Below are 14520 nucleotides of genomic sequence, written 5' to 3' on the forward strand. Positions count from 1 at the left end.
AATGCAGGTTCACTCCAAATCCATAGTAACCTAATAACAATACTAATCACTCAGAAACAATCAGTACTAACATCACACAAGACAATTGGGAATAACGAACCCAAGTCCCAGAATCTCAGCCTGCAGGTCTAGGAAAATAGCACAGTGGACAAGGGAGCCATAAGCATCTTACAAGGAAGGATCTCTGGAACCAGGTGGGCAGCAGGGCAGATGGAGTCCTCAGTCCAGTAGGGATGAGCCTCCGGAGGCCAAGGGCAAGGGAGATCAGCGTAGCATTGAGCAGCACCTTGGTGTGTGGAGCTTGGCTGTCTCCACAGTGGTCTGAAGCCTGACTCAGTTATACCCGTGAGAGTGGTGCACTCTACCTTTCTGGGTCTTTTGATAGGTAAGTGACTTGGCTTCCATGATGGCAAGTGGGGAATTTCCCCAGGAGCCGGTCTGTGGGTGGTCCCGCTCTGCAGACACTGTTCTGGTCTTGCATGTAGATATCTTAGGTGCATCTCCTTGCCAGATGTGTCTAGTGAGATTTAGGTAGTTTCTCTCTTGAACCAAAATGGCTGACTGGCAGCCTTCTTGGTTGATATGAGTGATTAACCCAAAGCTTGTGTGTGATGTACAACTTCTAAGAATGAGGAAAGCCTCCATTGGTGATGGTGGGCTCCTCCAGAAAGTCTTTTTCCTGTTACCACCACCCACCTTTCTCCAGGTGGAGCTGATTTTGCCTTCTTGTGTCCCCAGTATTCCCTGTAAAGCCTTGTCTTCAAGTGCTGGTGCATTTATGAACCCCCTTCAATTTTGTGCCTGCCTCTATTAACCTGGAAGTCTCCAAGACATAGGTGCGGGCATTGTTTGCTATTTCATCATTTTGGACCATCCTTAGCTCATAGTAGTAGCTTAATAAATGTTAATGAAGAACTGAATGAATGAGTAGGTACTTATTGTCTACTAAGTGCTGTGCCCCCAGCTTTGGCAAGTAAATTAACTTCTTTATACTTCCGTTTTCTTCTATAAAATGAGCTGTGGGGGTGAGTTAATTGTTGATAAATCACTATAATACTGACAGGCACATAGTCAGTTTCTCAGTAAATACTTATTATTATGAACACATTGAATTCCCAGGATTCCCTTTAAGTGGAGAAATTTAAAGAAAGCATTAAAGTACAATATTATAATTGCATTTTCACAGAATAAAAACTGTTTTCAGAGAGGTCGTCTTGCAGAAAATTACACAAGAAAATTAAAAGAAAAAAGAAATGCCCCTCCCCTGGGGTCTAAGATATTCCTTAGGAGCCCTATGGTTGTCAGTTCCAGGGGCTAACAGGCCTTTGCGTGCAGGGCGCCCATTTGCCTGCCAACTCTCTTCAGCACTACTGTGGGGCTGGGCTTCAGAGGAGTGGAGGTAACAGGCAGTGTTTTGAGGCCAGCGTGGTCCTGGCACAGCCCAGAGTCCATCTCATACCTGGGCTGCTTGCGTAGTTTGGAGTCAATTACCCCATGGGATCCTTTGGGACAGCACAGCCCACACCTCCCTGATAAAGAGTCACCTAGTTTCTGGTTTTAAGAACACAAACTTCAGGATCCTCTGAATCAGACTCTAAGAGAGTGTTTTTAACAAGCACCTGGGGTGATTTTTATCAGTAGGGAAGTTTGTGAAACTTCACTTTGGAGACAGGCTGAAGCAAGACGTCAAAGGATGCTATACTCACCTTTCAGGGGGCGGTTCCTCTACATCAGTGTTCTTACAAGGGTTCTCCTCTGCCCCCCCACCATCCATGCATGTTTGTAAACATAAGGACTAAATCAATTTCCCATGTGTCAGCCAAGACCAGAACAGTCCCAGGGGAGTAGCAGGTGGGGGCGTTGTGGATGCTGTTCTGTGACAAAAGAGACTGAATCACAGGATTATTGCTCCTGCACTTTTCTCCCTAAAGCGGACTACTGGCTTCCACAGGGGCTTTCTGAAAGGGGCTTTAGTCACCAGCCGCTGAAATTGATGTTTTCCTAGCATCCCAAGAGGGGGGCTGAGCTCTCACAGTGCAAGCTCTGGGAAGAGAGAACAGCTGCTAAAGCAAAAAAAAAAAGCGGGGGGGGGGGGGGGCACAGGCAAGCTTCCCAGGCAGCAAACTAGAGCGCTGACAGCCCTGCGCAGCCCAGTGTCGCGTATTCAGCGTGGAGTGCCGCCCGGCTCTCCAGGGCAAGTTTCCTGGGAGTGTCCCTTCTCTCCACCCGCACAGCAAAGTCTCCAGCTCTCCAACAGATGTCTCTTTCGCAGCTCTGAAGTCCAAGTACTCACTGGCTGCAGCAGCTCCGAGTCCCCAGCCCAGCGCGCGCTGTGGTTGGGGGACCCCAGCAGGCAAATGCCAACATCAGCATGAGAGGCTGGACGTCAGCCCAGCTCAGTCCTCACCCCGGGTGGCTGCTGCCTGGCCCTGCGCTTCTGAGAGGAGCTGCTCACTTTCCCCCCTCAGGAGTCTTTGTTCCAAGCCAGATATTGCTGGGATTCTCACATTAACTCCCTCCACTCCAAAGGGGTTCGGAGGCTGGGATGCTCTGCCCTCCTGAAGGATGTTGACTCTCGAGTGGGAGTCCGAAGGACTGCAAACAGTGGGTATTGTTGTGATTATATGTGCATCTCTGAAGCTGCTTCATTTGCTGGGACTGATTGATTTTTCCGAAGGTAAAGTGGTCGCTCCCAGTGTGTGCTCTTGGTCAGGTTTTGTTCAGAACTGGATACAGGCGCTGCGGAAGTTGAGGCTTAATAACCAATGTGAAAGTTTTAAAATATGCGTGCTTGCCACGGAGCAGCCTAGTAACGGCCTGTTCATTTCTGTTTACCCAGATTTTGGACGTTGGGAGGGAAGGGGTTTGCATCATTATCTTTCTGTCTGAAACCTGTTGGTATTTAGGGTGATGTTATGGGTTAAATATATTTCCGAGGTGGGAAGTGAGGACTCTGTCCTGTGGGGCGATAATACAGGTTGTTTTTTGGTTGTCAAGCCCATGTTGGCTACCACTCCTTCATGTCATTAGTAATTCTGTCATCTGGAGCAGTACCCTGCTTTGTGAGTGAAATATCTGTGTGCGCCTCATCAGTTAGGAGGGGTGGGGGTGGAGCTGGGTGGTTGGTGATGATATAAAATGGGTACGCTTTCGGCTTAAAGTTGAGTTACTGGGTGCTTAGCAAAAATGTGTTTTGGGTGCTTAACCTGCAAAAGTGTTTCATTTATATTTCCAGTGAACCACTTTGCTCATTTTTCTGGGAAGAAATAATATACAGAAGACAGCACTGTTGCTACCAATAAATATTTTATCCACCTAATATTAACTTTACTCCCAAATCACTTTTATTATTTAAAGATGAAAGAGAAAAAAATGTTGACTAACTTTGCTTTAACAATTTGCGTGTGTGTGTATATACACACACATTTTTTCATGAAATAATTTTTCTATTGAAGTAACATACTTTGAATCATTTCAGTTTCTATCATTTACTGTCAATTTCACATCGAAGGTCTCCTTTCTTCTCAAATGAAAGAGTGAAGTTCTTGAGACACTTTCTAATGTTCCTTCCTAGTAAGGAAGTGATCTTTCATTGCCGAGTTTTTTAATGAATATTTACTTCTCACATTGTCTGTCATGTTGGAAGTAGATGGAAATATTTAAGCCTGCCTGTGCTGTAGCCTTTCTAAGATCTGATAGCTAAGATGACATCACTCAAACCACATCTGGTATACAGGTTGTTTCTGGTAATATATTAGTAATGATCAATGTGTCTTATCTTCAGAAAGTTCTTTGATGCTACAAAGGGGGTTCCTTCGTGGGTTCTAACTGTTTAGCCCAGTAGAAGAACATAAGAAGCTGTCATGTAATTTTCATACCTTCTTTTAAGTAATCTCTGACAAATTCTGTTTAGGCATACATGAGAATAGTATTGTAATGGGATTAAATAAAGCCTCGGAAGTTAGTTTCTTCCTTTTCTCACATTACATAGTAATTTTTATTTACTTCCTGGAAGAGAGCAATGCATAACCACCTTCTCCAAGTGCTACACAATAATCTGCCTTATTTTGAGGTTCCTGCCTTAGTACACTAATGTACACTAATGTTGGTGTCATAATAAAATACAGGTACAATAACTTCAATTTCTGTGAGTGGAATAATTTGCTTCTGTTTTATTTTGTCACCATATTAGTTTTCATCCTCTGGACTCGGTTGGGTCACAGCCCCCAACTTTAGTGCACGGTACTCAAGTTGCTGAAGTGGTCTGGAAAGGAAGCCACCTGGGGGCATTTGAGGAAGTTGACTTTCATGGTGCTGTAGGATAGTACACAGCTCTTTATTGCCAATGTTGATGATGTGGAGCCTTAAAGTCAGATGTCCTAAGTTTAAGACTCCTGCTACTGACTCAGCTTTTACTCTTTAGGTCCTGTTTTATCTCACTTGAAGGTTTTCAGATGAAAACTTCCAATGTGATTTCCAACAATAAGAGAAGTAGACTTCTCCAACTAGAATCATAGAATTTTTAGCTAGTCTGAAACATCTTTCTTGGGCTGGATATCCATATTCATACCCAAATAATATCCATATTCATATATAAGCTTATATTTTAGTATACACACACATATATATATAGATGTACCTACATATTTATAGGTATTATGTAAAATGTGCAGAAAGCTAGGTAAACTGGATTCAACGTATAATCCTTGATCATGCTAAAATACAAAGATGCAGGTTATACAATACTTGAGGTATAACCTATATACATATATTTTTTGGTAAATGAGTCCTTTTTTGTTCTAAAGTACACGTTAGAACATGGTGGTCTAGTCCATCTTTCTCATTTGACTTTGGAGATGACTGCAACCTGGACAGGTTAAGTGATCTATCAGAATGCAAATGGACTGGGGGCAGAGACAGGACCAGAACCAAAGACTACTGAATTGTATGTGCTGTTCCTACTACAACACTCTTTTTATTTGTTCCTCTTCTCTAACATTGAGAAAGAGGATTAGCAAGAACACACATGGAAAATTTAGTGAATTTCTGAATTCCTCAACTGTCCACTAACACCCTATGAAATATCTGAAGAAAATACAGTTACAGGAACTATGATCACATAATAGCCACTTAATTTCTACAAGTCTTTGATCCCAACCCAAGTATGGGAGCCAAATACAGCATACAATCAAGCTAAACCAGGTCACCAGCTGTTATCATAGAGACAGGATTAGGATAAAGACAAACCAAGTTGTCTTCTGACCACATTTTCTCTAAGCTGCACTGAATTTTGACCATCTGTGACTCATATTTAACACCAATGAGTGGCCAGTCCAAGTAGAATCCAGTAGCGAGACCAATAAGATCATGGAAATTCTGGCTAGGTCCCTGTCTGTGTTTTCTCAGATTATGTGACCTAGACTTTTTGATCACCAGGCAAGTAGAGGAACAAGAAAAAAGGCAGTTAAAGAGCAAAGCACAAAATATTAGATTATCAAGTCCTTCATGCTTTCTACCTGCAAATGATAAACGACCAATAAGAGCCATCACAATGCAGATTACTGAGCTTTTTACTGACACCACACTGCCTACGGAATATGGTCAGAATAAGGCCAGGAAATTAGCCATTCCTTTCGGGGGAGAAGTGAAGTGGATGAGGCCCAGAGCACACACTTGAGCTTCTCTGAGGCAACGTTCAACTTGTACACTGTTCTCATGAAGCAATGATTCTTCGCTGGTACCACTGTAGAGTTTTCTCTAGTGTGACTCTGTACATGGACCAATTTAGAAAATACTTCTGAACCTACTGGAATGAGAGAGTTCACACTGGTGTTGGGATAAAGCATTGTTACCCAAGGATTATCATCTACAGTCATGGTGAGAATTAGCTATGGAGAGAAAAGAGTTAAGAGAAACATTTGTGCTCCTACCTAAATTAGATTCCAATTTTGATAAAGCTCTTTTTATAAAACAATTCTCTTTCAATTGAAATTCAAGGTTTAAGAAGCAAAAGCAATTTACAGAAAGGATTAAAATGACTAATGGGATTTTAATATAATGATTAGAGGTTTTAAACACATCCATTTATTCATAAGGGGACTAGGAAGAATACTCACCAGATTAATCTCATTATTCCATAGTTTAGCATGAACTATATGTCTTACTGAATTCTAAATACCATATTTTGCCATGTATAATGCACACTGTTACACCCAAATTTTTCAGGGAAAAATAAAGATGTGCATTATACATGAGTAGTACTAATTCCCTATCTATATAAATGTTTTAATTATTTTATTTATGCTTATGTGTTAACAGTGTAACTCTAGAAAGCAATAATTATATTCATATATAAAACAATATTCTGGAATACAGTATTCGGTTTTGTTTCTAAATACAAACAAATAAATAATTGAATTAAAAAATTACAATGAAAGATTTTTTTCCTGAAAGTTTGAACCAAAAACGTGAGTGCACATTATACACAGCAAAATACGGTATGTGCAGTGTTCTCTGGTAGGCATTGACTGAGGGCGTGGCAAAGGAATGTAACCTCAGTAAGCTTTTCTTCTAGTAAGGGAGAATAGTTACCAAATAAACAGAAGGGGTAAGTGCTGGGCATACGCCTGAGAAGTGGCATGTAGAAGTGCAGATGGAGTGGTGCATTCTGGAAAGGGCTCGAGGGAAGGCTTCCTGGAGAACGAACTGTCATATAGGACCTTGCAGTGTGTTCTCCCAAATGGGAGAGTGGGGGGAACACATTTCAGGCAAAGCAAAGAGCTTGAGTTGTGACCCGAAGCACTGGCAGGAGGTGGCTTCCGTGGATCAGGGGGGTGGTCTGTAGCACGTGGGAGTGGGAGTGTTGAAATGGGAGATGTGGCTGAAGCACTCCCTTGGGATGCAGTGGGGCAGGCAAGTGTTTAGGTGGGTCAACCTGGGAGCATAGGAAGGTGTGTTCACAGGTAACAGGATGGAAGCAGAGGCTCCAGTTATGCTTCTGGAACAATTCAGCTGAGAAACAACAGGGGTAAAAATCCATAAAGTACCATTCTCAATAAAATACTTAGTGTAAACAGTAAATTTCTAGTTTTTCCAGAAATTCATGTTTGACATAATATCCTTGGTCTGCACCTGTTCTAACATGGCATAATTGTATTTTATTTCAAAGCAACATGCTTGGCTTTAAATATATTTCTCATGAGAAAAGAAATAAATGTGGGACACACAGAGGTTGTAGCTATAGATATAGAAGCTCCATTTAAGGTGGGAACTGTGAAATTCTGATGGATAGATCTCACTTCTTACAAGGTCTGTAATTATTCTGAACTTTTTATTTTGGAAAATTTTATGCATGAAAAGTATAGAGAATAGTATAAGGAATTTCCATATACCCATCATCCAGCTTCAATAATTCCCAATACTTTGCTATTTGCATTTTATCAATGGCTTGCATTTAAAAGTTGGGTTTATTATTATTATTATTATATAAAATATGCTAGGCCCTCTGCTAGGCCCAAGATACAAAGATGAATTAAAGACAGTCACTACTCGCAAGGAACTCTCCATTGTATAAGGAGACGGGGAATATAAAGAAAGAAAATGCAATACAATTTAGTAGATAGAGTGATACAAGTCAGGCTAAGATATAAATGAAAAAATGAAAAACAAGTCCAGGAGGAAGAGATAGAAGTGATCAGAGATGACTCCCTGGAGTAAGTGGCTTCTAACCTGGGTTTTTATGGATGAAGAAAAGTTTATCGAATGCAGATGACAGAAAGGCGCTTGCGCAAGTTCTGCATAGGGACATAGTATACAGTGTGGAATTCCAGGAACAACAACCAATAAGGGGCAACAGGGATTTGATACAGTTTTATTCCTTCTTCTTGATTACATAATTAGCCCTATTGTGTAGCACAACGCTTGGTGTACAGAAGATACTTGAAAAACTATGGCATGAGCATCATTTACTCTCATTCAGTAAGAGAGCCAGTGCATTCCTACTAAAGCCACATAATGAGGGGGCCCCTGTGTCTCATTCAAGCTTCTACAGTGGCCTGGAACTGTCAATTAGTGGATTATGATTTTTTACTCTTTTTTTTTCCCACGAGTAAGATTTCACATCAAAATTAGAGATACCCACGCTCCAAAGGCATCAGGGGCAGCTGTTCATTAGAACCCCATGGCCCTGGGAAATAATTTCAAATGAGACATCCCACAGTGAGATGAAAAAGCCCAGCTTAAATGGACTCTGATTTGGCTGGGAAAGTAGCTCTTTCCATTTCATAACTAGGAAAAAAGACCCTTAGATTTCTGACTAAAACTGAACGAATATGTATTATACTCCTGCTGTATAAAGGGGAACACTGGACATGAGGGTATTTTACTGTCCTTAAGAAGTTTCAAAGTAGTGAGAGACCAAACAGCTCCTGAATAACTAAGACAAGACTTAAAGAGTCTGGAGAGAGGAAGCAAGGCCTTTAGAAATCTCAAAGAGAAGAGTCAGTCCATCCAGTTGGAAGACGTCAGAAAAGGTTGGGTGGAGATGGTGACAGTTGAAATGAGGAGTTGAAGGATCAAAAGACTTTAACAGGTAAAGACAGGAAGCTAAAAATCAGAATTTAAACTGTAATTTTTAAAAGCAAAGCAGTTTTCTGAAGTCATTGTTTATAATCAGGTTGATTCTACAGAGTCCATTAATCACCTTAAGATATCAAGTTTCTGCTCTGGAGCTGCCAATGTGTTTGGTACTGATTGGTTTGGGCACTATTCTTTTTAGTTTTGCTTTCTTTGGGAGCCCATTCTCCAACCCAGCTGAAGTCAGAGAGCTGGAATCTTAAGATGGAGGAGGGATGAGTGTACATTCAATGGATTGTACATTTCAATGACCTCCAGCCACAGACCACCAGGAACACACCTGTTATTGAACAATTTGGCTTTGTTAACTCTTTGCAGAGAGGGAAAATACACACCATGGAGAACTGTGGGGCATCTTAGTAGCAGGGTGTTAGAAAGAATTTATGGGATTTGAGCTTATCTTGGGGGATTTATGATTTAGGAAGTAGGGTTTTGCTCCGGAGCAGATGAAGTCAAAAAGCCAGGAACATTCTATGGGCATCTTAAATAGTATCTACAAGTAGTGAACACCAGACAGAAGCTAAAGCTGTAATTAGCAAGGAAGCAAGCTATATTAGCTAGGATGTGGGCGATTTGGTTATTTTTGTGGTTTAAACCAAGTTTATGTTTTTGTGGTATTGTTTTTGTCTTGATCAATCATGGGTAGAGTCGTCTTGTCTGTTGCTGATATTTTGTAAAATTGCTTATATTCAATAAGAGAGTGCTGAGGCTTCGGTGATAAGCCAGGGAAGCTCCCTCCGGATATCAGAAGCTGCTCTGTCCTCACACGTGATGAGGAAGAGGGCAGAGTAAGGTAAGGGGCAGGTGTACACCCCGCACAGCAGACAAATCTGACTGTAAACCCTAATCCTTAACTCTAAAAAAGTTACTTAACCTTCCTGAGCTTGAGTTTCTCTTCCTGTAAATTAAGGCTAATAAACCCAACCTTTCAAGACTGTTATATGGAATACAAAAGTATAAGTAAAATATCTAGCTCAGTGCTTGGAATAGAAACAGGAGCCAATAAATTTATTTCTTGTAATTATGTCAGGATAAGGTAATGTGTTCAAATTCTTTGAGTGCTGTCAGTGGTTCTCAGACTTTACCTGGTATCGGCATCACCTAGAAGACTTGTTAGAACATAGATTGATGGGCTTCATCCTAAGAGTTTCTGATTCAGTGCATCTAGGTTAAGGTCTGAGAGTTTGCATTTCTAATAACTTTTCACTTTCAGCTGTTGCTGCTGATCCACAGACCACCATTTGAGAACCCCTGAGTTAGATAATAAATCTGAAAGGCCAAACCCATGACGTTTGCCATGTGTTCTTCACTGAGTTCTTTAGCCCCTGCAGAGCTTTATTCTAGAACAGGGGTTATCCAACTTGTTCTATAGTAAGTATTTTAGGCTTGTGGGCTATGTGTTTGTTGCCAACATTCAATTCTGTTGTTGTGGCTCAGTCAATACACAAATTAATTATTGATAATTATTTATGGACACAAATATAAATCTCATTACCATTTTTATGGGTCACTAAATTATTATTTTTCAATCACTGTAAATGTGAAATAATGCTTAGCTCAAAGATCATACAAAAACAGGTAGCAGGCTAGATTTGGTCTATTGCTATAATTTGCCAGCCCCTGTACTAGAGTTGGCAATAAAGAAACCCATTGAGAAGAGGCCTCTGGTTGGCAACATATTGCCTTTGGGAAACTTATCTAGATTTTTTTTTTTTGAGCCCTTGGTCTCACTGAGTTGATGAGGGTCTAGTCCTTCCTTTGGGGTTGATGGAATTATCTGCTCAATTAGCAAGTGATTTGAATTACCAAGCATGTGTCTGTCTGTTCAATAAAATGTGTTTCCTTTCCCTAATCCCACATGTCCAGGCCAGTTGCGAGGGTTGTTATATACACTAAGCCAGCCACATGATTTTGTCACATGCTGAGTAATGCTGGGGCTAGGCAGGATGACTTGGGTCATCCTGTCATCAGTTTTCATTTTAGGTTTTACTGCCTCTCAGACAAGATGGAACCATATCCTCTTTTCATTAAGGTTATAAACCCTTATCTGGTGGGTGTGTTAAGGACACATTTCAACTGTTCAAAGTAAACTGGTCCTCAGAGTATTATATTACACTGAGCTTTTTGTGTTCTCCTGAAAATGAAAGATATATAAACAGCGGGGAAGTTAATGTTCTTGGAAGTGACGCAGACCTGAAGTCAGTTAACAGTTCTGCTTTATACAGGCCACATGGTTTTGGACAAAGATACATAACCACGCTGAACTTCAGTTCTCTCACATACAAAATGGGGACAATAATAGCACTTACTTGGTAAAATTATAATGAGAAGTAAATTAAGTGCTACTTGTTAAAATCATGCTTCACACAATACCTGGCGTAGAGGCTCAACAAATATTGGGTATTACTTATAGTGTCAGAGTTATTTCTGTCTTTGATCTTCACATCCATTGTACCTGTTAGTAAACATGGTCATTCATGCAATTGTCCACAAAAAAAAGCTTGTGGTCTGTGTACACACTGTGCTAGTAATTGGGAACTTAAATGCATAGTGTTGGCTAAGACAACCTTACACACAAATAAACGTACAAACAAATTGGTTTAGTAAATAGCCCTGGTTTCACATCTGTGCAAGGATTAGGAGGACATAAAACAGACACTGACGAGTCTTCTTTAGAGGTGGGAAGAGCATCAGACAAATACTCATTAAGGAGACCTTTGAGCTGAATCTCAGTGATACATTTAGCACTCAGTCTCATGCGTCCTTGGGAAAAACTGATGCTTGATAAAACCTAGTTCCACATTTTCCAGGATATGTCATATCCATCCCAGTTTCTAACTCCTGGCTCACATTATTCTCTTTTTTCCTACAATGCCTTTTCTTACCCAAATGCCGCTCATATTTTCCCATTTCAGCTCAGATCAAAACTTACCCTCTCTTATATATATAATATCACTTTTCTTCCCTCATCTGACTTCACTGAGTCCTGAAATACGTTGAATGAAATATAGTACTTGATAATAATAAACCTTCACGCACTCTTCCCCAAAGCACTTTATTTGTGTTACTTCATTTTCTTCTCAGCTGGACGTGAGGGACCACTCTACCTCCATGCAGAGTAAATTTTCCTTATATTCCCACAGTGTCCAGAGCAGTACAAATCGTATCCCAGAGACTCAACAAATACTTATCAGTGGGTTTGTCAGCTGCAACTTTCTTGGATTGTCCATTTGCATCAGTATATGTCTCATTTGAATCCTATCCCCATCCAATCTGCCTTCATAGGGTTACAAGAGAATTTTCTTAAAACATGAGGACTGAGCTCGTGTTCAAGATTCTTCTGCAGCACCTACAAAACAGAACTCCCATGTCTCTGCATGTGATGCAATGGATGAAGACCTGACCAGTGCCTACCTGTCAAGTCCATGTCTGGTTACATCCCCTTGCTTCTCCTCTGCCCGACTTCAGGTCCCTGAGCACCTCATGTTGCCTCCAGCTACCATTGTTTCCATATACTGTTCTCTCTTCCAGAATTCCATCCCCTCCTCATACGTCTGGAAACATCTTTTCAACCTTCAACTCTTAGTTTATATTTTTCCTTCTCTGAGAAGCATTTCTGGTCTTCCTCAAGCATAACTCTGTTCCTGAGACCTTGCTTTCTTTTCCCCCACACTCTCCTGTGTCTGTTTTATGCTCTAGCACAGTCCCGTCATCCTTTCCCAAGCACTCCTTGTTTTTTCATGCTTCATGCCTTTGTTTTCAGTACAAATGTTCCTTTTCCTAAAATACAAATCCCATTGGTCTTCACCTGATTAACTCCTTATTATCTTTTAAACTCATCTCAGGATCCATCTGTTCGAGAAAGCCTCCCTTGAACCACCTCGTTGGATTAAGTGCCCATTTCTATTATCCCAAAGCACTCAGTCTTAGCACTTCAAACTACATTAAATTTTTGATTTTTGTGTCTGTCTCTTTCATGAAACTTCAAGCACCCCATAGGCAGAGCTCTTATCTCTATATCTCCTGTGCCCTGTAAAGATGAGTGGGTGGATGGGTAGGTATCTCATAGGCACGTCTGTTCAGAGGTTCTGGTACTAAACTTCTCAGAGTTTCCATGGAAATTTTGAACTGATATACTTTTTAAACATTTTTTTAGTCAGCTTCTCAACCTCAGCACTATTGAGTTAGATAATTATTCTTTTGTGAGTGCTGCCCTCTGCGTTATAGAGTGAGTGGAAATATCCTGGGATTCTTCCTAGCAAATACCAGTAGCTCTTTCACCCTGATGGTGACAACCAACATCACCTTCAGGTGCTGCTACATATCCCAAGGGGGAGGAGGGCAGACAGAATCACCTCCCTCCACATGGAGAACCAGTGGTCAAACACGATTAGTAAACCTTTTTAGGTACATGTGTTCATAAATCATTGAATGGAATTTAAGTGCAAAAACAGACAAGCATTATTGGAAATCATTGAAAACCAAAACTGAATGTTGGAAATAGGTTATATTTTGTCACGACAAAAGTAATAAATAATCATTATGAAAAGTTTATAAATATAGAAAAAAAACAGAAATGTGCAGAAAGTGCCCCTAGTTTCACCATTCAAAGAATAACCACTAGTAATATTTTTATTTAAATAAGTACTTTCAGTTTTTCTACATGTAGATTTGTTCCTTTAAACTTACTAATACTGTGTGTATCATAAAATTTTATTTTGCTTTAAATTCAGTACTAGAAAAATTCTGTAATAAAATCTCTGTGGGTGAAGTCTTATAGATTTAGAATTATGTTTTTAATATAGGGTCTTAGAAGAAGAATTAATGGAATAAGATAATTAACTCTTTCAAGTCCCTTGGCATAAATGTGAGGTCACTTTTCTTTCCAAAGGGCCACACACGTTTGCCTGCTCCACTGAAAGGTAGGAGTTGCGAGTGGTTTGTGCTTATTGCACTGTCGCTATGTGCTATCAGGGGACATTTTGAAGGTAGACACCAAGGCCATGTTGGCAAGCTCAGTATTAAAACACCATGTCTTAGGGCTGGACTATTAAAGTCTTTTAAACCAACCTCAGGAATCCTAATTTTGTGCAGACATGACATTCCCATTGTAGCTTGAACACGGTCTTCCTGTTCTGTTCTCTTGTGGATCCCAATGCACTGCCTTCGCAAAATGGTCTCAGCCTTTCATGGATCATCACGCCCACCTCAACCACCAGGAATGGTGCTTAGGAGGCATCAGGTTTTTATTGATAAAGAATAGATGACTTAGTCTCTCACTACATGAAGTAATTGTTAGGTCTCTATGGATTTAGCAGGAAAGTGGTCATGCATAAAACCAGGGCTGTACACACCCAAACTTCCTGAGCCTTATTAAAGATGCATTTCACTTAGGTGAATTTAAATAGCAGAGAGAGAAAGAGTAAAGTCTCTTTCTAGAGGCATGCCCATGTACATCTCTAGTAAAAGTCTGATGTATTTTGTTCATGTGACAAAGTCTGGAATGAAGAATCATACGTATTTTGAGTAGGAAGATGTGAAATCCTATCCAGTCAAATTCTCTCATATTGCAGGTCATGTTAAGGAATGAATCACACAAAGTCCCTTCATTAATCCACAATAGAGCTTTGCTGTAGACACAGACCAACACTCAGGTTAGGAGATGCTGAGCCCTGAAAATAGACAACAATTGTCAAATCCTGACCCTGCATCATGCTGGCTGTGGGTCCTGTGCAAATCACCAAAACTCTCTGAACTTTAATTTTCTCACACATCAGATAGAGATCATCATAATGCCAGCTTCATAGGTTTTCATAGATCTTCAAATTTGTACAGTGATTTTGAAACAGAATAATCTGGAGACGAGGCACACACCATATTTCAACT

General features: G+C 40.5%; 1 protein-coding gene across 4 annotated transcripts in view; it reads left to right on the forward strand.

The window, feature by feature from the left end:
* KCNIP4 (potassium voltage-gated channel interacting protein 4) overlaps positions 1–14520 on the forward strand; it is a 413387-nt gene that overhangs the window by 237220 nt on the left and 161647 nt on the right. Inside the window, exon 1 of one of the 4 annotated variants that reach the window (XM_024573679.4) lies at positions 2173–2677. The exons of 2 other annotated variants lie outside the window; for them this stretch is intronic. In XM_024573679.4, the coding sequence (XP_024429447.1) occupies positions 2566–2677 (112 nt within the window). In that variant the 5' untranslated portion in view covers positions 2173–2565. Of the gene's footprint in view, positions 1–2172; positions 2678–14520 lie in introns of those variants that run through there. One more of the 4 variants, XM_045183024.3, reaches the window with a different exon arrangement.

The sequence above is a fragment of the Desmodus rotundus genome, chromosome 4, assembly GCF_022682495.2.
Source record: "Desmodus rotundus isolate HL8 chromosome 4, HLdesRot8A.1, whole genome shotgun sequence".
NCBI lineage: Eukaryota > Metazoa > Chordata > Mammalia > Chiroptera > Phyllostomidae > Desmodus > Desmodus rotundus.